The 24,511-nt window shown below is 39.2% G+C and overlaps 1 protein-coding gene across 3 annotated transcripts; it reads left to right on the plus strand.

Moving 5' to 3' along the window:
* Positions 1–614: 614 nt before the first annotated feature.
* LOC146513831 (carnitine O-acetyltransferase-like) lies at positions 615–24,230 on the plus strand. 3 transcript variants are annotated; one of them, XM_085167612.1, is made up of 15 exons: positions 615–796; positions 1,128–1,254; positions 3,077–3,373; positions 6,383–6,501; positions 6,663–6,716; positions 7,435–7,600; positions 8,752–8,926; positions 10,411–10,589; positions 14,295–14,395; positions 17,789–17,908; positions 18,712–18,834; positions 19,476–19,611; positions 19,988–20,050; positions 23,166–23,303; positions 23,671–24,230. In XM_085167612.1, the coding sequence occupies exons 2-15, from the start codon at positions 1,225–1,227 to the stop codon at positions 23,860–23,862; spliced, it is 1,893 nt and encodes a 630-aa protein (XP_085023738.1). In that variant the 5' UTR covers positions 615–796; positions 1,128–1,224; the 3' UTR covers positions 23,863–24,230. The 3 variants fall into 3 exon arrangements, with proteins under 3 accessions (XP_085023738.1, XP_085023739.1, XP_085023740.1); XM_085167613.1 differs by lacking the exon at positions 615–796 and adding an exon at positions 866–943; XM_085167614.1 differs by lacking the exons at positions 615–796; positions 1,128–1,254 and adding an exon at positions 4,762–4,819 and having other exon boundaries at positions 3,259–3,373; positions 6,390–6,501.
* The last annotated feature ends 281 nt before the right edge of the window (positions 24,231–24,511 follow it).

The raw sequence follows: 24,511 nt of genomic DNA on the forward strand, positions 1-24,511 counted from the left end.
GACCTCTGCAGGGAGACTAGAAGGATCTGAAGATTTTTAGTAGCATCTGAACTGGTCGTTTCCCTGATCAGCATTGGTAATGTTTCAAACATATTAGAGATTCTCTGCTGGGGATTACAGTTTATATAAGCAAGGCATACCATCACAGAACACACACCAAGAATTCCTTTTTAAAGAATAAAATTATTGATTCACTTTGATCTGTTGACAACCAAAGTGATTTCCATGTCTCCTTTATTAGGCTGTAGGGGAGTAAGTTTTAATCCACTGCAAATGGATCCAATTTAAATAAACAGCAACACCGAGAACACACTGAGAGATAAAATCATTAACTTAAATGAAAATGTTGATTTTAATGCTATTTGCGCTAAATAACCAGATTAATGATTTTCTGCATTATTGACTGTGCCCTTTTGGCAACAGTGTTGCATTTTCCAGTTATCTTTTTTATGTTCTTTATAGATCCTATACAATTTTATCATCATGTCATAATGTCTGTGACGAGAATAGGTGTCATTCATAGGGATCATTTAGTGTGGAATAAAAGTCACATGATCCATGAAACGCCCCTCTTAGATAGGCCAGATGCTGCTAAAACCATCCATTTCATGTGGGTTACCTTACTGAGTTAACTTAACCAGCTCGTGGAAGTTTGCTATTGGTGTAAACCCCACAAGTGGAAAATTCCTATTGGTGGAACATCGCTAAGAAGAGCCATTAGTTCTAGGATCTGTTTAACTCTGACTATTTAAGTCCCTGCTCTTCTCCCTTGGCTTGTACTGCAAGGCGTCTTAAAGTAAGTTTAAAAAATATATATATATATTAATATAATTTTGGCTGTGTCTGTACCTGTTCTTCTGCTGTTTCACCCACGGGGCAGTACAATATGACATCATCCCCACCCATGTCGGTAACAAACTGATAGATTCTCAGATGCACGCAAGTAAGGGAACAGTCTCTTCAAGAATTGAAGAATTTTGAAGCTTGTCTACTACCAGATGGGGCATGCTAAATCTGAATATAGCATTGGTTTATGTATCTCAGTAACATTGCCATACAAACTTGCATAAAAAAAAAAATTAAATCCAGAGAACCTGTCACACTCCGTATTTGTCCTGTTTATTTAGGTAAAGCATTCGTGAGTGTTGGGAGCAAAGTTCTTCGTTTGCGAACACCTCATCGTCTTAATTTACGCTGGTGAATCCAGCGTCATTCTGTGGAAATATGATACTGAGATTCTGCCCCAGAACTGTGGTAAGAAATATCCTTTCATTTACTATACTTGGTAATAATCTAACTTTTTGGATGTTACACTTGGACGGCAGAACGGATCCATAACTGATCGCATTTTAGATCATAAAGCCAGATCGGTTCAGTCCCTGATCCAATTTGGCTCGATCATTTCCCAGCTCATCACATCTGGATCTGTATTCCTTATTTAAAATGTCTCATCTTCCAAAAATATACTGAAATACCCAAAATGAAAGGTTAGTTAAATGTGAAACGTTGGCTGTGAGGAAGCCATCATCAATCAGCAAAGGCTGATATTAGATCAACAAACATAACGAATGGTCATAAACCTTAGCAAAGAGTTTTTATTATTATTAAATAAAAAGGGCAGATCCACTCTTGAGTCTGTTACTATATGGGTGACTAATATCAGAGGTCCATCAGTAAACTGTCTGATTTGTACCAGAATCATTTTCACTTTGTCACATGTGTTTTGTCTCTCTCAGGTTACAGATGAATAATTAGATTTAAAATCATAATAAAAGTGCTCATTTGAAGTATGCAAAAGCTGGAGACAATCCCAGCTGTACTTTTCTGCATAAGTAATAAATGGGTACAGGCCACCAGTCTGTCACAAACTGACAGCCATTCCAACCTATGACCAATTTAGAATCTCCAGTTAACCTAACCTTACCAACTGCATGTCTTTGGGATGTGGGAGGAAGCCACAGTACCCAAAGAAATCCCATGCAGACATGAGGAGAACATGCTAACTCCACACAGAAAGCCCCTAGCTAGATGTTGGATTTAAACCCAGAACCTTATCGCTATAAATGGTAAATGGACTGATTCTTATATAGCACTTTTCTGTTCTACTTCAGCACTCAAAGTGCTTTATACAACATCACCCATTTCAACAGTGCTTTTTTTTTCTTCCTAAATTTAAATATACACCAAAGTGCTTTGTATCCAACATTCGCACACATTTATACTCATCATTTCTTCTTCAAATTAATGACTAATCTTTAAAGTCTTGTCTCTTTTCCCCATTGGATATGAATATTGTATCAGCACGGTTTGGCTGGAAAACCATGGGGGGTGTGGGGAAGGAGGACCCAGGCGCGGTGCTCTATGTACAAGCAGTGCGTTTATTTACAGTGAAAACTGTACACACAATAATACATCCCCGCATGCTCCCGACTTCCACTCCGTGTCTTCTCCCAGTGTTTGTGCTCGTGTGTCCACTCCCTCGTGCCAGTGCACTCTGTGTCTGCTGCCCTCTAGTTCCAGCAATCCTCCTGGGGAAAACAGAGGCAGCCGTTAGTACCCTCAACTACACAGGTAGGCTCACACAAACAGACCAGCTGGCGAACTGACAGGAAGTCTCACGAAATGATCCCACATCAGTGGGAGCTCCAAGACTCTCTTAAGTAGCTCCCCCGACGAGGCCTGATCAACAGCAGGTGTGTGGCTTCGGGTGTGGCCAGTCCGCCAGCAGGGTCACACCCACCAGGCCTGAAGGCGCCCGCAGAAACACATACACACACATACAAGCAGGGAGAACGAGGGACAGCAATACAAAATATATATTATGTTAGTCCATAACTGCTCAGGGATCCTGGGTCGCTCAGACCCAGGACCCTGACATAAAGTTTTTCTTTCTTTCTCAGCACTCTCAGTTAATGCTAGCATAATGCTTTTACTGTCCTTTTTTTTTTTTTTTTTTTTTTTTTTTAAGTCTTAGTTTTATTTCAATCCATATATTGTTTCACTGGCTGTTGACCAGCCAGACTGTTCTCTTATTACTCATATTGTTCTTCACCTCAGTAGTTCTTGTAATTATCAGGTAAAGATGGGCATGGTGAAACCCTGTGCCTTAGTCAGTTCCTGCCATTTGATGAAGCCTGTATCAAGGACTTGGGTTAATGGCAGATGCCTGACCTACCAACAAGCCCTGCCAACTCAGCCAGTGCCCACACTTCAGCATACCTGTGAGCGCTACCTCATACTCCTGGAGCCCTTTGTGGAGGTGGATGAGCTGAAGAGAACAAAACAGCTGGTTCAAGAATTCCTGAAACCAGGAGGCGTTGGAGAAAAACTGCAGAAAGGCCTAGAAAAGAAGGCTCTCAATACTGACAACTGGGTAAGCCTAACAGCAGCACTGAAGGGGAGCTTATAGGTGCGATTGTTATGAAAGCTCACAGGGAGCTCTGAGCCTCGTATTCCTTTAGCTTTAAGTAGTGACTTAATTAATTTATCCAAATCTTCAAAACTTGACTTGTTTTTTTTTTTGTTTTTTTTTTAAATTTGATCATTGTTAACAAGCTTTCAAGCTGGTAAAATTAAACTCTTACTGAAAAAGCCCTTACCTGGTCCTATCTTAGCTAAATGTACACAAATTCCTAACCTTTTTCATTTAATAATTCTCAGTTCTTATCAAGATTGCAGAGGAGTGATAAACTATGTTTTCATTGGTTCTCACAATGAACTCGTCTTTGTGTTTGTCTTACTAGACCTGAGTGCAACATTAAAGAACGCTGACCATAGCATTTTACTAGAGAGAGCAGAAGCCTTCATTGGTATTAAAAGAAATGTAATGCACTGATTTAAATGTATTTATATGATAAATTCAAATTTGTTCATAAATTAGGAGTCCTCCTTGCACTCACATACTTAGAAGTTCTACAGGGCTTTGTAGTGAAACTAATACTTAATGTTATAGATGTTTCAATTTGGTAATATTGGAAAACGCAACATATTTTTATTGCTATGCAGATGGTGCCCAGCTATATTGATCCATGAAGCCAGATAGCACAAATAAAAAAGCTTTTCTATTTCTAAATTCTATTTCTTAGGCCCAAGCCTAAAAGCTAAAGAAAAAATGGTGTCTAATTAGATACTCACTCTGGATGGCTTTATCCCTGGCCTTCAGAAAGACTGTGTTCCACTGAATTCCCAGCAAACATTTTTTCCCCCCCACCTTTTTGAAATTAAACGCACTAAAGTTATTTACATTTATATGCCTTTAAATTCTGTCCCATTTGTTACACAGTGGACCACTGTGACTGTTAGGGTACCTGGGTCGTTGACCCAGTGGTTTCAGTTTTGTACCTTTTTATTGGTGTTCTTATCTTAGTTTGTTTTTGTGAAGGTTTAGGTTTTGCATTTCTAATTTTTCCCCAGTTCTTCTTGATGTTTGATTATGTAGTTCTCAGGTGTGGGTTTCCATGCTCCCTCTATTCTGTGTCCAGTCAGTGTCTGTGTCTGCCCTGTTCCCACATCTCTGTTACAGTGCCTACTTGTGAGTCTGTGTCTATAAGTTCAGTCTGTTTCCTGTTTTATTTTGAAGGTCCATGTCTTATGTTAATGTATCTGGTTTTGCTTCCCCTGTTTCGTTAGGCCTGATTTGCCCCAGCTGTGTTTCCCTCCTGTTATTCATTCCCTGATTGCTCCCTCTGTGTATTTAAGCCCTGTGTTTCTGTGTCTGTGTCGTGATCTATCCTTATCTAGGTGTGTTCTCTCTCTGCTTAGGTTTACCTTGGCGTCTCAGTTTTGTTACTTTTTGGAGTTCAGCATTGACTATGTGCACGTTAGCATATGCTACTTCCGGTGCGGAAACTCCTGTGGGGAGCTTTGTTTCCGGTGTCCTATTCGCGCCCTGTTTACGGTCCAAAACAAGTTAAGCGAATAAATAAATAAAGCGGCGATTTACATTTCTATAGATGTCTCGGGCATTTACCCAATATATCTGTAAATGATGTTCATCGACTTGTCGATATTTTTCCCCCACGCCTCAGGGGAAAAGAGAAAATGGATTCAAATGTTATATTTCTCAGCTGTCCCTCGTTTATCGCGGGTGTTATGTTCTAAAAATAACCAGTGATAGGTGAAATCAAGTAGCCAATTTTATTTTTTGACGGTGCAAAACGTTTCGTGTACATCGTGGACATACAGCACTGCACTTCAGAGTCACACTGCTAGCGATAGATGCAGCGATTCTGTACTGTACAGGAGAGACGGAGGAGATCGTCTGCAGCGATCAGGACGCAGGACGTAAAAAAGCATGCAAACTTGCACTAAAAAATCTGCGAAACAGCGAGGTGAAAGGTGAACCGCGTTATAGCGAGGGACCGCTGTAATTTTGAAGGTAAGTCACAACATACTCTTCGTAAATACTAATGTATAGAAACCGTTACCAGCAATCATTAATTTTTTGTGTGGCTTTTTTTCACGGTTTGTTAACATGCTGTGTAGGTGTGTACTTGACTAGCTGATATCGACATAACGGGGAAAACATCTGGTTTGACTATTGTTCACCTGTAGTTTGAATGCTGAACATTTGCCTGTTTAAATCATAAGACCAGTCACTATACAGAGATGTGCTTCTGAATGTGGACGATGTGTCTTCTGCTGCAGTGATGCAGTTCTGCTTGTGTTTAGTGATGTAAACAACTGATCGATCTAAACTCTTTAAACGTCAAAATTGATCATTAGATTTTTATGACACAACAGTGGTGAGTGTTCCCACCTTCTCCTCTTTGTAACTTAACGCAATCGTTCCGTTTTCGAGTTTTGGACATCAATTTTGGAGTATATCTTCGCAGTAGCGATTGACCGCAAAGTAAAGCTACCGGAAATGTACAACCCCACATCCGGTCTCAAACCAGGAAGTTAGCATTTTCTCGTGCACAGGGTCAATTAAATGGTAAATGGCCTGTATTTGTATAGCGCTTTACTAGTCCCTAAGGACCTCAAAGCGCTTTACACATTCAGTCATCCACCCATTCACACACTGGTGACAGCCACAGCTGCCCTGGGGCACACTGACATTAAAGCTGTATTTAAGTTCACACTTTGTCTCTGACTGTCTGCACTTTGGGTCCTACATTTAAGTACCTCAAGTTGTATGCTCAAAATTCACAATACTCACTATAGAACCTTTTTTTTTTTTTTTAAATTATGACTTGATGTCAGTGATATAGATCTTCATAAATTGCAGCATAAATAGATCAACAGATACACTAGTTGAGTACTACCAAGTTCTCAATAAAAGTGCAGATGTTATCAACTACATTTAACTTATTGTTGCACAAACACAATCCTGAATTTTCTGGATGGACTGTAATACATTCTTGCACTTATCTGTGCTTAGTTAACAGACTATATGGTGCAGACTGACTATCTTGACAACCGTCTGCCTGTGGTGGCTTATTCAAATATCAGTGCTTCCTGTCCCCGAATGGACTTCAGGGATAAGCAGGGACAAATAAGGTGAACTATATAACTGTATACTGCATTGTGAAGGGGGGGGGGGGGGGGACAATAGATTCTGAAGGTCTGAATCTTGGCTGTTTCTGATTGCTATATTATGGACGTTGTATTATGTCAATGCCATGCAAATGTTTAACTAAATAATCATGTTCTCTGCCTAGGTGTGCTGCCAAAGTGATAAGAGCTATTTTGGACTTCAAGACTATGATTGACAAGTGAGTATTATCAGCTCAAGTAAAAAAAAAATGTAAAAGCTTACAAAGTGGCAGGTATAGAGAGTTATTATTTAAAATTCTATATTCTGTGATTACCTCCTGTCAAGAGAATGGTGCTAACGGGATCTGGGTTTACTGTATCACTACAGTATAGTCATTTGGGTTTCCAACCTCCAACCAGGACTGATAACATTTGAAATGTCCATTGTTTTCCTTGTGTGGGGAAATGCACATTACATGGTCAAAACTTCTTCTTTTTTTCTTAGCTTAGCTACCTTGCTATTAATTCCTGATCACATTTTAATTTGTTTTCTCAAAGTTGGTGTGAAATATCAAAAGCTGTGGAAAGCAAACTTGCAAACAAAACAAAACACATACACCATGCTAATGTACTTGTACTTGCACTTGTTATTTGAAATGGCTTTGAGGGTTGTGGATATATATCTAAGTCTGTCGGGAGGGAAATGGGTAATTGTGAGTTCCAGGTATACCATAAACACATCATGTGATCATACCCTGGAAGTTTCAGGTCATTGCAGTATAAAATTGTTGGCATTTCCCTTATAAGGCTGATACTGATTTTCACTGTTTAGTATTATTCCCACACATAAAAATAAGTCCTTGTTTCTTATGTGGCTGAGGTTTAACTTTAATCAAAGTGCCATAGCTTCAGACATGAACAGTAAGAAATTGTTGACACAGGTATCATGTTTAACAGTGAGACAGTACCAGTTGATTACCTGGGAAGAAAACCCCTGTGTATGAACCAGTATTCCCAATTGCTATCATCATGCCGTATTCCGGGCCTGGAGACGGACTCTGTTGTGTTCCATGGCAAGACTTCTTACCCTTCCAGATACATTACATTGGCATATAACAGTCAGGTGAGGAGCACATCATCACACACTTGTCTGACATTCTGGGACTGTATTCATCAGTTTACAAAGAATGGTGTTATAATGCATCTTAGTAGAAAAAGTGAAGTTGAAGATCAAATTATCAAGCAGTTTAAAAGGTGTAGAATGCACAGTTTTCACTGTGCTAACTGCAACTGCATCTTCCACAATCCACAAATCATACTTCTCCAATATTGTTGAGATTCAGCCCTCAACATAAACGGTAATATGTATATCACAGGCACTAGAGACAAGGATTTTCAGGAACTCTGCCAATTCATTTATATTATAAATCATTTTATGGGGGGAGTCAATTCTGGGTGTGCGGTAGGAACATCAATCCACAGTGTGCACCAGTGTTCACATTCGCACAAAAACTGCCACAGGCTCCTGGTAAGAGCATTATACTATGAACAAGTGGAGAATTTTTTTTTTTTTGTATTTACAACAGTAATAAAGCACAAAATTACAAATAAAGTTGGGTTAAAAACAAAAACATTAGACTGACATCATGTAGATGAGAAGTTCAAATTGCTTTAATAAATATATGTACACTATAAATCTAAGAAAAACAGCTGCATGCAGGTATAAACAAAGTGTTTGGGATCTTATGCCTGACATGTGTGTTCACCTGTCACAGAATGAGGCGTTATTATACAGCTTTACAGAAATCGATAGGAAAAAATTCCTGAAGAATCCTTTATGGCAGCGAGGCTGAATCCATCAGAGGGTGAAGGAGCTCTGCTGCCTCAGAAGTGTGGACTTGAGTGGGAGTAATGTCCATGATGTAGAGCAGTTTGTCTGTACCTCATTTCTGACCAATGATGCTTCCAGCCTTGAGGATCAGTTTGATCCTGCTGGCATCTCTGGCACTGATGCTGCAGATCAAAATGCTGCAAAGCAAAAGCCCCAGACTGCATGGGATGGTGATCATGGCAAAAGGTTTCTTTGCTCACACTGGTAATAAGCGTAAATAAAAATTAAACTCTGTGCTAAATGGATCTATGTCAGATGATGCACATCCAAATTTCTGAAGGAATGTTTTACAACCAGTTTATCCTCTTATGGTGGGCAAGTTCACTCTCTCATACACTCCCTTCCAATAAGGAGCCTTGCTTTTGTGTGTGTCCTTGCTTCAGTTCTTTATGGTGGACGTCTACAATAGTGATGGGACTCCTTTGACTGTGCACCAGCTTTGTGTTCAGCTGGAGAGAATATGCAGCTCTTCGCTGGAGACCAGCACAGAGCCTGTTGGCATCCTCACCTCCTTAAATCGTGACTCCTGGAGCAAATGCTATGACAGATTGATCCAAAGTGAGCACAATTATGCTTTTGTACAGTTGTAAAGAAGCTAATGTATATGTAAGGGGGATTAACTGGGAAACACTGTAATGCAAGCGCTAAACTGATGTTAAAACTAAACGACGTAATACTTGATCATAAGAGGCCAGGTGAAATTGGAATTTCTCCATGTAAGAAAGTTATATTAAGTAGTCAGTGAAAACCAAACTGCTTTATTGAATCTCTGGAAAAACCCTGTTCATCTCATAGCATAGCTTTATTTTATTTTTTTTCATTAAAAAATAAGGTAGAAAAGAGCATGTGGAATAAGAGTTGCCACTATAAGTGTTCATTAATTTGACGAAGGGTGATGTTTTCATAATAAGGGTATAATGGGCACCAGTGGATTACACTAAACTGAGCTCAGTAAACTCTGTCCTGTTTTTCTGAGTGTTTACAGCCAAACCTCACACATTGCCGTTCTGTAATAATACTAGGAATTTATTGAAACAGAGCAGAACTGGACTTAACGGAGCATAGGAATGTTTATATAAATTGGCCAAAATGCAGCTGTTAATGGGACTGTGCTACTACTAAACAGTATGTTGTGTTAGTCATATGCACAGTATTCCCACTCTTATGCTTTCCTCCTTAGACATTTGAGATCATTTATTCCACCAACTGTTTTTGTATTGTTACAATTGATTTCAAGGTGTAATGCAAAGAGTAGAGGGGATGTTTTTAAACCTACTTTGAACACTAAAAAGTAATTTGGCAGACGTGGGGAAAATTGGACAGAGGCAGGAAAATCAACCTCATCCTCCCCAGCAAATAGAGTTTCACACACTGCAAAAAAAAAACCAAAGTGATGCATGCATTTATTAAACTGGCATTGTAACACTATCTTGTCACACAGACTGCTTAAGATCTGATGGTTAATGCAAACAAATGGCATATAAGTGACCCCTTACAATCAACTGACTCAATCTTTTATTTTACGAGTGGTCCTTGCGGTCTGGTCCTTGTAATCAAAACAACTGTTTTAGAGGAAAAGGGATCAAAAGTTTATTCCATATGGTTGTAATTCTTTTGGTCACTCAATTGTCTTGGTATTAAATACTAGTGAATAAAAGTAAAATTAGCATTATCACAGGGGAAATGGAGGTGATAATCTGGGTGACAGACACCAAGAATCCCCTGAAAATCAGAAGTGCTGGGACAGGGGGACAGAGACAAGATGACAGTGCATTTGAGAGGACCCTTGTATTAAAATGGCATTTCCCTATATGGACAACATAATAAAGCTCTGGCTAATTCAGTTTCTATTGACTATCATATACTGCAACATTTGGTCAACAATGAATTATTATTTTTATTATTATTATTATTATTATCAATGGTAATATACAAGTTATGTATTAACTTCTAAACGTGTAAGTAGGCATAAGTATTTGTCTGAATAAAGACTGAATATGAATGGTTATCATGTATGCTTTGTTTGTTGCATTTGTGTCCAGATAAGCCCAACAAAGAAGCACTGTCAGCTATCCAGAGGAGCATCTGTGTAGTATGTCTGGATAAAGCCATGCCTCAAGTGCCTGATGACATGTACTCCAGAGGTAATGTCCTCCAGATGATGCATGGAGGAGGCAGCCAGTGGAACAGTGCCAACCGCTGGTTTGATAAATCAGTACAGGTGATTTGAATCATAGTAGACAAACTTCATTTGTATAAAAATGGTTTGCTCTTTAAGGTGTTTATTAAAAAAAAAAAAAAAAAATACAAATAAAATAAATACAAATAAAATAAATAAATAAATAAAATAAAAAAATTCTAGCATCACTTATAAAGTATTTTAAAAATGCATATATAATTGGATACAAAATCACAGAAGTGAGTACAAAGAATATTCTAACAAATCATAAATTTTAACTTTAAAACTTTAGGTGCAACTAGGTTGAACGGTTAGTTGGTTTGTTGTTGTAATTGTCCTAAGTGCCGCATTCAGTACTGTGGACAATGATGTATTATTACAGTGACTAGAGCATGCAATAGGTATCTAATAGACTTGTAGTCAAGACCGCCTAAACCAAGACAACACCAAGACCGGAGGGTATCGAGACCAAGACAAAGTTGAGACGAGACCAAGGCCGAGACAAAAGTCTTTGAACTACAGCCAGATGCTGCTTCGTTTACGGGTGTCAGGCATATTTATGTGTTTTTGCGATGCACTCTCACAGCCCTCCTCACCGCTGTCTACTGTCTCACTCACTTACTGAGAGGACAGACACACACTCCACTTGACTGTCGCGTCTCTCATCCTCTCTGTTTTTCACATAATGATATTATCCTATATGCTCGCATGTGATTGGCCACAATATGGAGTGATTGAAGCATAGCTGAGCCACTGTGTGAGAGCTGAGCAGCGAAAGGAAATTAAGTGAGGAGCTGGTACTCGTTCAGTGGGATTCGACTCTTCTGATTCACTACAAAGCACGGCTCTTAGAGCTGATGTTTTTGCGCATGACCTGAACGTTACGTTGTGTGTCATGGATACTGTTGACTCGGAATCTCCCGACCACTATGTCGATCTGAGACAGCAAGACCGAGGGATCTGAGTTCCACAGGGTTCTGTGCTAGGACCAGTTCTGTTTACATTCTACAGGCTTCTCTTGGGTAGTTTCATTACAAGGCATAGCATACATTTTCACTACTATACAGATGACACACAACAATTAAAGTGCAGGAATGTCTTAAAGGCCTCGATGACCTCTAATTTCCTTCCTGGTCCAGATTAAACCAAGGTTATTGTACTCTGTGCCAAAAAATCTTAGCAATATGGTATTTAACTCTATTACACTCAAAGTTCTTACCTTGACTCCAGTAATACTGTGAGGAATCTTGGAGACCTTGTAAACCAGGATATGTCCTTTGGTGTGCATGTTAAACGAATATGTAGAACTGATTTTCTTCCATTTGCATAAGCATAAAATGAGAAATATCCTGTCTCATAGTAATGCAGAAAAACTAATTCCTGCATTTATTACTTCTAGGTGGAACTACTGTAATTATTAGTTCTTCTTCTTTGAGCAGATTTCTCCTATACTGACTTCTCTTCATTGGCTCCCTGTTAAATCCACAATCTAATTTAAAATACTTTCACAACATACAAGGTCCTGAATAAACACTCCATCTTACTAAGACTTTACAGTACAATATGACCCAATTGGAACATGTGATTGTTAGTCTTTTCTCTGTATTATTGTAGGTTCTTTACATTAAAACAGGGGCGATTCTAGAATCAGAGCTTTGGGGGTGCTGAGCACCCAGAGAGCTGCCCAGCCAGGCAAGATAAACCTGTCTATGTCAGTCCCTGCATCCTTAAATGTTGTCCCGAGTTCTCTCTGACTGTCACTTTGGTGCATTTAAAGATACAGATACATAAAAAACACTCCCGAAACAGAATAAATTGTTACAAATAAATTATTACATAATATTAATAAAAACTATAAAAATGGAGGCAACTTTGCCTGTGGTAGAATGTATACAATGTGTACAATGTATGCAGATACTAATTTTACTAATTTAATAATACTAATTTTCTGTTGTAAGATTTATGAGTTTCATGCTTTCATAGTGGTACTTAGGAGAGCTTGACATTTTATCAGGTGGTACACACTGTAAAAAGTTTGAGAAACACTGAGAAGTGTATGTGTGCTTTTGGAAAACATTTAAAGCTGCTGTATAGCATCTTTGAAACAAGCTTAAAACATTTTTAGAATATAAACAGAGCACTCTGCTTCTCTTTACAGCTCCTCACTCCACCAGGGCTGTTTGGCACTTTCTGATAGTGTGCAAATGTGATGTACGTACTGCGGCAGTCATACAGACAACTGGACGGTCCAAAAGCTGGCCTACCTATTACTGGCTGAGGCTTTGTGGCTGAACCACATAAAAATATATCATTAATTTTAATATCCCCAATCAATTAGAATGTTATGTTGGAATGTTGTTAAAGAGGGTCAAAATGTTTCAACCCAGTTTGTTTTGCAGATTCTGTATAGCAGCTTTAATATAGGGAGGACACAACTTCCAGATTGTGTGAGTTTCTGTTGTGCCTGTCACTGTTCCCTGTCTGTTTTCTTACCTGGTTCTTCCTGACCTTGCCCTTTCTCCTCACATTCCCCTCTTTCCTCTCTCCCTCTTTGGACTGACAATCATACACAAATAGATTGTATTAAATTAGATGAAAATTAAATTAATATGAAAAAATACTATTAAGATCACTAATAAAAAAAAGTCCTCTCTCAGTGTACTTTCAACCAAAAGGCAAATAACCAAACCATATGAACATCTAATAAAAGATATAAATATTGAAACACTGATCCAACATTATTCTTGATTGACGGATCATTTGATTTTACACTTTTACCTGAATGTGGCTCCTTTTTTTAAAAAAAAAACTTCCTCATATTCATTATGAACCTAGCTGTCTCTCTGTACGCACACACGCGCGCACACACACACACACACACACACACACACACAACAAGAGTTATAAGGTTAATGGGCATTCAGTCAGTTAGCTAGTTAGTATCCATTTAAAACAGGACAGTGGTAACAACTTTAGGCTACGGAAAATTTAAAGTTTTAGATTTTTAAATAGGCTGTATACATTTCAATGGGAGGAACAGGACGGTGAAATGTCGCTGAATTTACTACAGAGCAGGACGGATTGTAGGGTAGCAAACATTGTCGGAAAACACGTTTTCAACACTGCAGGTTACCTGGGTGTAATGTTTTTCAGTTAAAAAGAAACATGGTCTGACTCCTACCTAACTATATAAAGAGTAACTGAAGGTTAAATGCAGCTAATATGTCCTGTTTTAAGCCAGGCACTCACACCTCGCTCCGCTGTGTCTCAGCCACCATCGCTCTGGCAGCAAGAGCGCTAGAGCCAGAGCAGGAGAGAGCTGGAACAAACCATTTTGGGAGGGGGGGTTATCTATACTTTTGTTGTTAAAATGTTACGTCTCAAACAAGTACAGTACTGTATGCTTTTTATATTTTTAGTAGTGTGTCACACAAACAGCAAATATTGTCAAAAAAAGTAAGAAATCTTTGGGGGTGCTTTGATTCATTTTGGGGGTGCTGAAGCACCCCCAAAAATGGGCTAAAATCGCCCCTGCATTAAAATATAAAGCAACTTGGGGCAACTGCTATGATTTGGCCTTATATAATGTATTGAATTAAAATATATTCTTGCGTCACAATTTGCAGACAGTCTAAAGATCTACGGAGCAAAACTAAAACTGAAGCACAATGTCTTAATTACTGAAAGATATAGACTAATCCAGCTTGAAACGTAATGCTAATGGCTGTTTTGCCTTCTTTGTTTCAGTTCATTATTGGAGAAGATGGGGCATTTGGTAACAATGTCTCGCATAGTTGTACAGATGGTACAATTGGTATGGCCTTGACTGATTATGTTTCAGCATCCATGTAAGTATACATTTAAAATGCAGTGTTCTATAGTTTAGTTTTGTTGTTTGGTCTGTTAACAAAAGTCTACTTGACTTCTAAAAATACATTATTCTTCCCCTAACACAGAAAAGTGTATTTCTTTTCCATTAAATTTATAAGACACAAGGATAGACTGATCCTTGTGCTTGGGGCTTGGACATGGAGGCAACAGCCTAAGGAGAGAACTTTCAGTGAAAGCTCATTTCCACTGCTTGTAAAGGCAAACTCATTCTTTCCGCCAATTCATTGACCATAAGTGAGCATGGGGACATAGCTTGACCAACTAAATCAACAGCTTCCCTTTTACCCTCAGCTAACTTCACCACAATGTAGTGGTACAACATCCACATCATTACAGAGCCGGCAAAAGTCCCATGAACAGCTCACTCCTGAACAGGATATTGAGATGAGTTCTACTGGAGGTAGGAATTAAAGATCTCCTGGACCAGGGGGGCTTCTCCCAGATCATCCCAGTGGACCTTTACACATTTAGGCATGCCAACCCTGTTCAGCATCCTCCCCACCACCTCATCAACTCACCACAAGGTGATGCTTAGTTGACCGCTCAGCCCGAGTGTCCAGACCATACAGCCACAGACAGGGCTGGACTGGGACAAAAAATCAGCCCGGATATTTTGACTAGAGACCGGCCCACCAGGTATTATAGGAAAAACCATAAAGCCTTTGAATGAAAACAAACGTCGTTGTGACAGTGATGTACACTGTCTTGTTGGTACATATGTATCAATCTAATAAACTTAAACCTACACCATCCTCCCTATTCTGGTATTCTAAACAGTACTTAGCCGAAACCCAAAGACTGCTTGGTTGAGTTAACTTCCTGAACTATCTACAACATATGGTGGAAACCTGAAATTAAGACAGAGAAGACTAGAGGTAAGACATGACCATTACTGAATATTAAAAATAATAAATGACAGATTTAGTGATATTTTCATAAACTATTTATTTACCACATCAATAAACAGCATGGCAGGGCAAAATATTTTTTCTAACATGGCAACCTTTTAAAAGTGAAAGGAGACAGAAAGACAGGTGAGAAAGAATAAAACTTAACTGACTTTTTGATGGCATTTTACACAAAGTACTAGTACAGTATCTAGAAAATGTGGGAAAATACTGGCATCATGTACAGTACTTTCTTCTGAAGAAATTATGTTGGGACCCTGAAAAAAAACTTACTATGTACAATAATGGATTTCTATAAATTTGACATCAGATGAAAACTTTGGTTGTAAGATTTGGATAATTATTTGTTAAAAGCTAGAAATTTTAAATGAGAATAAGAAAGAAAACTATTTCTTTGTGCCCCCCTTTCCCTGTTAATGCTCTACCTGGCCCCATGGCAAAACTTTGCTAGACCTGCCCCTGTACAGTTACCAGCTGTCAGCTACATAGAAAAGGATCCTGGTGTTATTTGTCTCTCAGAAACAGTTCATAGCTTTCCTTCAACCCATTCATCTCACCTAAAAGGTCAACCTGTTTCTCCATCACCTGTTCAGCTCTGATGATTCAGTAAGGACATCTCCTGGTTTCATCTTCATGTGAGAAGAAGAGGCAGCTGACAGCGTAAAGATGCAGAATAACTCCATCTTTTTGTCCTTTTTTTTTTTTATTTTTTTTATTGTAGCTGAAGTACGGGACAAATCGCGTTTATTTTCAGCTCAATACAAAACGCGTAATATTAACTCTGAATACCAGAGGATTCTATTTTTTACTGGACGGCAGGCAACTCTACTAACTAACCATATGAATAAAATAAAGTTCACCAGTAACATCATAGCACCCACCCAACTGTATAGAAAGTCCGTCATGCTAGCTAGTACACAGTACCAGTTATTGTAACTGACTGTAAAAAGATAGCAGAACGAAAATAAACTCCACCTAAACTTGGTTTATATCTGACCCAGATAGACTGCAGGTCATAACTTCTTACCTGAAGCTCATTTCACCTGACAGTCGGACCGGCGGCCGCCTTGGGTCTCTCCACCTCCGCCTCCCCTTTCCCCCATCCACCTGCTGGCCTCCATCACTTGCTAATTTTACTGAATCTGTGAAAGCTCCACCATAGCCACTACCAAACAATTGAGTTATTTTTACACGTCTGCCAGCATCTGTCCAATCCGCCACCTTTCATCACCCTGCGATGTCTTGGTGCCACATTTTCCCATGAAGACCCTTATGTTTGAACATGTTATGGACAGACTGATCTTAATCTGAGTGTGGTCAGATTCAGATCAGGCAGGCCATTCCTCTAATCACACCCCTCCAGGTCTTGCTGTCATTGCCCACATGATTATTGAAGTCTCCCCATAGGACAAAGTTGCTTGGTGGTGTACTCTCTAGCACCCCACCCAACAACTTCGACAATGCTGGCTACTCTGAACTGTCTTTTGGCACATAAGGACAGACAACAGTCAGGACTTGTTTTCTGGCCCAGAAGTGCAGGGAAGCAACCATCTATGAAACCCATGCCAAAGGATGGATTCACCAGCTACTTCAGTCTGCATGTCAAATTATCCTTGGGGAAGATATGTAACTCCATGTACAACTATTGGAATTTGATTGTGTGCACAAATTTTAGACAAAAAGCTTAGGCGTTGTCAATTTGTGGAACCAGAACCTCAATCCAAGAAGGCTTGCCCAGTTTTGAATGCCACTTTCCGGAAGCTCTTCTACCACCCACTCCTGTTCTGGCAGCTCCCCTCTAGATCACTGCTCTTGGACTATGACTGGGTTTAGTTTTGTAGCCTAGACATTAAGCCCTAGGGATCTGTTACTTTAAAAATGGTGGTGTAACCTGTTAGAGCTATTTATACTAATGTGGATTAATACTCAGGTTTTTATCTTTAATGTTTAACAAAGGGTTTAAAAAAAGTGTTCTTGGGGATGGGATCTCTTTCAATGCTGGCATTCTTGACATTATAAAAAAGTGTCTTTGGAGATGCTTGAGGCTTTGAGTGCTCAGGGTAACAAAGCGCTATGAAAGTAAAAGTTCAGTTACTGTGGTTTCAATCTGGAGTTACCCAATCTAGAGACAGCACTAACTCCAGCTTTCCCACCAGAGAGGTGACATTCAATGTGCCAATAGCCAACTTAAAGAGCCTGCCAGGGCCTGTGCCTCTGACTGCCACCCAAAACACACTCGAATGCTTCCTGTGGGTGAAAAGCCCATCTGTGACTTCATATCTTTTTTTTTTTCCTTAAGCTTTCAACACACTTGCAAAAAGTCTCTTGATAGAAATGTCCATTGACATAAGAGATTATTTTACCTGTGCTGGCTTTTTTCTGCCCCTCAGTAGCATTCCCTTTTTGTCATTTGTATTTTTTTTTTCTCCTTTTTGGAAACAGCAAGAAACTAGAGATCATAGAGTCTCCCACAGTGCCTTTGCCCACACCTCAGAAACTACACTTCAACATCACAGCTGACATCAAAAAAGCAATTGAGGAGGCCAAACAAAGCATTGATAAGTGAGTACAAAAGCTACTGCTCAAGTTTTAGTTGCATAGCCCCACTGAAAACAAAAATCCATCCCCAGAGGAAAAACCCAAATAAACATGACTAAGGGTGTTTTCACACCTATAGTTCATTTAGTTCAAATCAGTAAATGAGTTTGTAAACTCTTGTGGTTTGGGTTGTTTTCATACAGAGAATAATCAAAGTATACTTCAAGCGCAGCAAAATGCGTCATGTTCAGTCTGCTCATTGGCCAGATGTGTCTGGGGCAGAAGCAACAAAAGTAAACATCGGAAGAAGGTGCTGTAATCCTGGACTATTGGGGAACAGAGAATTTCCATTCATTTCACAGCTAGTTGTAAGCCCCTGCAGACCTTTGCACATCCATAGTACTTTGCTACAATGAGAATGCAAATTGTATGTTGCTATGGGAAGTTTTTAGCTCAACTTTCCTGTTTGATAAAGCATACAGGTAGGGCTAGATCAGGTGACCCTGAATCTTTTAGTTACACTGAAATAGGTGTAGGTTGCTGGGGCTTCCCATGATGCACTGACGTGAGTAAGGAAGACACTTTTCAGTCTGCATTTGATCATTAGTTACTGTTTTATACATTGTGTGTTGTCCTGCCTCCCTTCATTGGTGCCACCTCTCCCAGTGACCTGATTTTGAAAAGAGAAATTGCAGTGCAAAACTCCATAGTTCATTACCTCCATTCTCCATACTTAACAAGGCATATATACATATTTTAATAGCAATACTTATAACAGGAGCATGCAATACACAAACACATCTGTTATCCTATCCTCTTTACAACAGAATCGTCCAAGACCTGGATTTCAGTATTCTCTCATTCAACCACTATGGGAAAAACTTTCTAAAAACAAACAAGATGAGCCCTGATGCTTTCATACAGATGGCTATACAGCTGGCCTACTACAGGTGAGTAATTTAAACCTTATGGAGATGTTTCTGTAGGCTGACCTTTTCTTTACCAAGGTAAGATGGAACAGACAATCCTAAACTCATTAACCGTAACAACCTAGGTTCACACTTCATTCTTTGAAAACACAAAATGCTGTAGTCACAGATTTAACAATTTTCTTTCCTGCATAGACCTAATTGAGAGCAAAGCTTATTTAACATTCACATAAAATGTTGATCCTTATCAAAAGCACATGTATTTCTTTGTTAATCTAATTACTAAGCAGGCTATAAAGTTTAGGCATATAGATTGTTGCCAGCTGACCCTTCTGAAGGGCCTGACACAAGATTTTCATTACAACTGTTAAGCTGTAATGAAGTCATTTGTATGAGACTGGTGATGGTTGCAATTCTCAATTTAGAGAAGGTTTGGGCTGCACCAACAAAATGTTGAAGTTTTAAACGTGTCTGTTTATTAACCATGCATTGTAAAGATAAAGAATAAAAAATATTCTAGTGTGACTAGAACATAGCTTTGACTTGCACATCATTGACTTCTCTTATATTTTGTTTTTACACAGTATCCCAACATTTTTGGAATTGGGGTTTCATTTTGGAACAAAGGTTGTTTAAAATATTTTTCTCCAATCTCTTGGCAGGGTGCACCGGCAGCACTGTGCATCTTATGAAGCTGCCTCAATGCGACTGTTCAGGCAGGGACGTGTAGGTGAAATCCCCTCAACTTCAAGTGCCTCAGTTGCCTTTGTCATGGCTTTTAATAACCCAAACAAGAAGGTATGGGGAGGTTGGGGAGGGTGTGTGTGCAGGTATTTCACTCTAGGATTGTGGGTAGAGTTATTTTTCTTTGACACTGAATATAACACTCAGTGCCACAGAAAATGATGTCAGAGTTCACAATACATCTGGTGTGGATGATTGCATTATGACTAATCAAATCAATCCCCATGAAGAATATGAATGGGATTTTTTACCTGCAGAACACTCTGTTCTGTTGCCTACTTTTCTTTGGTGTCACTTCAGTATTTGAAGTAAGCTGACAGTTTCACTTATTTGCATGTTGCTGCTACATAATGCTTTAGATTACAAAGTTCTGTCATAAACACTACCTTGTTACAAGTGATGAATTGTAACTTGTAATCTTGTTGTACAGAACACAGAGAAAGTGGATCTTTTGAGGAAAGCTATAGAAGTGCACAACTGGAACACTAGCATGGTGAGTTTTAATGACAAAACTGCTCAGTGCTTCAGTTTAGTGGCAGTCTGTTCCTGTTAAATGGGACAACAAAATGTTAACATTAACACGCACCACACTACAGTAAAAATCAGCTTACAAACTTTGCACCTCTAAATCCAGGCTGGGTAAACACAACACCACTAACAAGCTCTGTATTTACATATCTTTCAGCTGTATTTAAAAATAACATCATTGTTGAGAGTGGTGGAAGTCACACTGTTAGTCTGTATGAGCAGCTGTGTAGACTACAGAATGAGCTGTGCTATTCCTATTGGCTGTTCCCATCACTCAGATCCTTTCCTGAAAGGGGCAGTGCAGCCAGTGTTGCCAACTTAGCGACTTTGTCGCTATATTTAGCGGGTTTTCAGACCCCCTTAGCGACTCTTTTTCTAAAAAGCGACTAGCGACAAATCTGGCGACTTTTTCTGGTGTTATTGGAGACTTATTTATGACGACTTTTTGACGTGAAAGGGCGCGTTGCTCTTACTCTCAACAAGCGCTCACGGGCGGAGGATAGTCCTCCCCCAGCTGCAGGAGATGTTCACACCTACGCGTCCAAACTGCAAATGAACCGTGCATGAGCGAAGCCGCTGCTCCCGCACTGACTGCAGTTCTTCTTTTACCGTTATGCTGTTTTGTGGATCACAAGGTTTAAAACTACTTATAAACGCACACACACAAAGTAACTCCACCAGAGTGCATATTTTGTGTCACTTTTGCCAGTCGAAGCCCGGTTAAAGGAGCAGGGTTGGAATTGTGACATTAAAAAAAAATAATTGCTAAAAGAAATTTAATTTGTAGTTCTAAATAAATTCTAAATGTATTTAGGACGTTTTTTGCTCACTTTATGTCTCTTCCACAATGTTATTTCTCTTTCCAACAGCGTAGGTTACATTTACATTAACATGACCAATTATGCAAATTAGGTGATGACGTCATTTAGCGACTTCTAGCGACTTTTAGGACAACCAATAGCGATTTTCCTTACTGAGGAGTTGGCAACACTGAGTGCAGCAGCCAGGTTGATTTAAAGCGACAGACACTGAAACAGATGATTGTTGCAGACGTGGTACAAAAAAGGCTGTCTGATATTTCTGGAAAACCTCAAATATGCTATAAATGTAAATTATAGGGACATGTGACACTCACATTAATATGACATCAATTGACTATGTGCACGTTAGCATATGCTACTTCCGGTGCGGAAACTCCTGTGGGGAGCTTTGTTTCCGGTGTCCTATTCGTGCCTGGTTTACGGTCCAAAACAAGTTAAGCAAATGAATGAATCAAGCGGCGATTTACATTTCTATAGATATCTTGGGCATTTACCCAATATATCTGTAAATGATGTTCATCGACTTGTCGATATTTTTTCCCGCGCCTCAGAGCAAAAGAGAAAATGGATTCAAATGTTATATTTCTCAGCTGTCCCTCATTTATCGCGGGTGTTATGTTCTAAAAATAACCAGCGATGGGTGAAATCAAGTAGCCAATTTTATTTTTTGACGGTGCAAAACGTTTCGTGGACATCATGGACATACAGCACTCCACTTCAGAGTCACACTGCTAGCGATCGATGCAGCGATTCTGTACTGTACAGGAGAGACGTCAGGGAGGAGATCGTCTGCAGCGATCAGGACGCAGGACACAATGTGATGTAAAAAAAAAAATAAGCATGCAAACTCACACTAAAAAATCTGCGAAACAGCGAGGTGAAAGGTGAACCGCGTTATTAGTGAGGGACCACTGTAATTTTTAAGGTAAGTCACAACATACTCTTCGTAAATACTAATGTATAGAAACCCTTACCAGCAATCATTCATTTTTTGTGTGGCTTTTTTCACGGTTTGTTAACATGCTGTGTAGGTGTGTATTTGACTAGCTGATATCGACATAATGGGGGAAACATCTGGTTTGACTATTCTTCACCTGTAGTTTGAATGCTGAACATTTGCCTGTTTAAATCATAAGACCAGTCACTATACAGAGATACTTCTGAATGTGGACGATGTGTCTTCTGCATGCAGTGATGCAGTTCTGCTTATGTTGAGTGATGTAAACAACTGATCGATCTAAACTCTTTAAACGTCAAAATTGATCCTTAGATTTTTTATGACATAACAGTGGTGAGTGTTCCCACCTTCTGCTCTTTGTAACTTAACGCGATCTTTCCGTTTTCGAGTTTTGGACATGATTTTGGAGTATATCTTCGCAGTAGCGATTGACCGCAAAGTAAAGCTACTGGAAATGTACAACCCCACATCCGGTCTCAAACAAGGAAGTTAGCATTTTCTCGTGCACAGGGTCAATTGGCAATGAATAGAAGTGTAAAGTTTAAGACTCCTGTAAAGGTACTGAACTCTACTCCACACTGATGCCAACAAGGTAATAAATGCAGGAAAGAACAGCAAAGATGGGGGAAGAGAGGACATACTGTCATACTGATAGGCAGCAACAACTGCTCTTCTAAAATTATTTGATGGCCTTTCTCTTTAGCGCTGAATGCTCCAAGAGCAGAAAACTGTCATTTTAAAAAATAAAACACCTTAAAAATCCCCACACTGCTTCTTTGATTTGGCTTAGTTTTTCTGTAGTTTATCAGAGATTGTATTTACCTAACAATCTAGAATTATGACTAGATTGAAGTCTTCTCTATACAGCCGTGGTAAAAACAAAGGATGGGTAACCTAAATAAATGGAGACTGTATAATTACAGAAAGCCTACGTTATCCCTTGTGTATCTGTAAGTCTGCTCGCATCTACTTGAATCTGAGACCAGATGACCTTTTTCTTCAAAATGAAGCTTTTCATCGAAATGTGCCACCTGCACATGGGCCTAGGCAATGGACTTCAAAGAGGTATATCAGGAATGACTACTTAGCTCTACATGTCCATGTTAGTATAATCTAGGCTTAAGAAGATGACCATAGGATATAAAACTATGGGGTACAAAAAAAACCCATGCAAACATGGATAAAAGAATCACACTTTTTTGTTGCTGTTGTGCTGAGACTGTCTGAAAAATGCTGTGTAAGCACTCTACAGGTCATGTTTAGTCCTGTGCAAACATTGTGAGTTGTCTTCTTTGTAATAGGAAATTAGTGGACAGATAGTCTTTGGGCACTTCCTGGGTCTACAGCACCAAGCAACTGAGAAAAATATTCCCATGCCAGACATCTTCACAGACGCCTCCTTTGATAAAGTTTTTGACTATCGACTTGCTACAAGTCAGGTGAGGAGCACAGCTGAAATTGAGCTGACAAAGTCTTAATAGTATTATAATACTAGAGACATAATCAAACTTCTGTCTGCTGCAAAAAATGGTTAATGTTTCCCCAATTGGTATCTTTCCAAACTGATGAGGAAGGGACTCATTTATATTCTTTTGTTTAAATATTATTTTTGTTTTCAGCCTCAACTGATAGTTATGATGAACACAACACATCTATTAAGATCAAGGACACCCTTAGGCTATATGACATGGTATTAGCTGTGTTGCTAATGAGGTTTCAATCATTCTCACAGAAGTGCATATCAAACAACTATATGGTTTAACACAATAATTAACCACTATGTCAAACTTTGTTCTACTTCACAAGGTGCCGTCCAAATCTGGTTCTCTTCCATGTGCTTGTCCTTATCAACATAAAATGTATGATATATGCTATACTCTTCTGAAGGATGACATGACTTTTGTGGTGTCAGCCTTCAAAACAAACACAGAAAATAATTCAGAAGAGCTGAAAAAAGCTGTGGAGGATGCACTGCTGGACATGAGGACCATACTGTGAAAACAAAGATGTCAATAAAGTGGTGGCTTTTCACTTTTGTTGAATGACAATGTGACTAAGAGGCTTTGCTGTTGTAATTGTATTAAAATATAGTTTCATTCCACAATTCTGTGTTTATCCAGACTTGTTGTTAGCACTTGTTGCCAAGTTTGGGACCCACTGTGTTTGGACCATTCCAAAAGCAAAAATGAAGGCGGTAGTCATTTGCACTTTTGCAGACAACTGAAAGAATAAAACACTTTTTTAAAAATGGACATTTGCTGAACACCCTTTGCATTTTTATTTAAAAACATTCTCCCTTTCATTAGCACACTAGTCTACTGGTCAGAGCTTTTGGTCTACATTTAAAACAAAATAAAAAAATAAACTGCATGCCTAAATAAAATGTTATTAGGATTACCACAGAGAGATGCTAAAGTTTAAAAGTAAACCAAGAAGGTTGCTGCTGATTCAAACAACCACATTTAAGAAGCAAGGGTTTAAAACAGGAGAGCCAACACGTGTTTGTTTTGGGTGGTTGGCTTGGAAGCTACTTTTAAAATGACCAGGGTGGTGGGGTGGATTGTTCATTCCATTCCTCCTTGCACGTAGAAGCAGATACTGATCCTGCTGATCGGTTAAGGACCTAAGGCCCTGCCCAGCTCTCCTA

Source organism: Neolamprologus multifasciatus, chromosome 7, assembly GCF_963576455.1.
Source record: "Neolamprologus multifasciatus chromosome 7, fNeoMul1.2, whole genome shotgun sequence".
Classification (NCBI taxonomy): Eukaryota; Metazoa; Chordata; class Actinopteri; order Cichliformes; family Cichlidae; genus Neolamprologus; species Neolamprologus multifasciatus.

Excerpts from the sequence above, each read along its gene's own strand:
- LOC146513831 (XM_085167612.1), top strand. The coding sequence starts at position 1,225 with ATGATACTGAGATTCTGCCCCAGAACTGTG. Across the intron at positions 10,590-14,294 it reads GGTTTGATAAATCAGTACAG|TTCATTATTGGAGAAGATGG; the intron begins GTGATTTGAATC and ends TCTTTGTTTCAG. Across the intron at positions 20,051-23,165 it reads ACAACTGGAACACTAGCATG|GAAATTAGTGGACAGATAGT; the intron begins GTGAGTTTTAAT and ends TCTTTGTAATAG.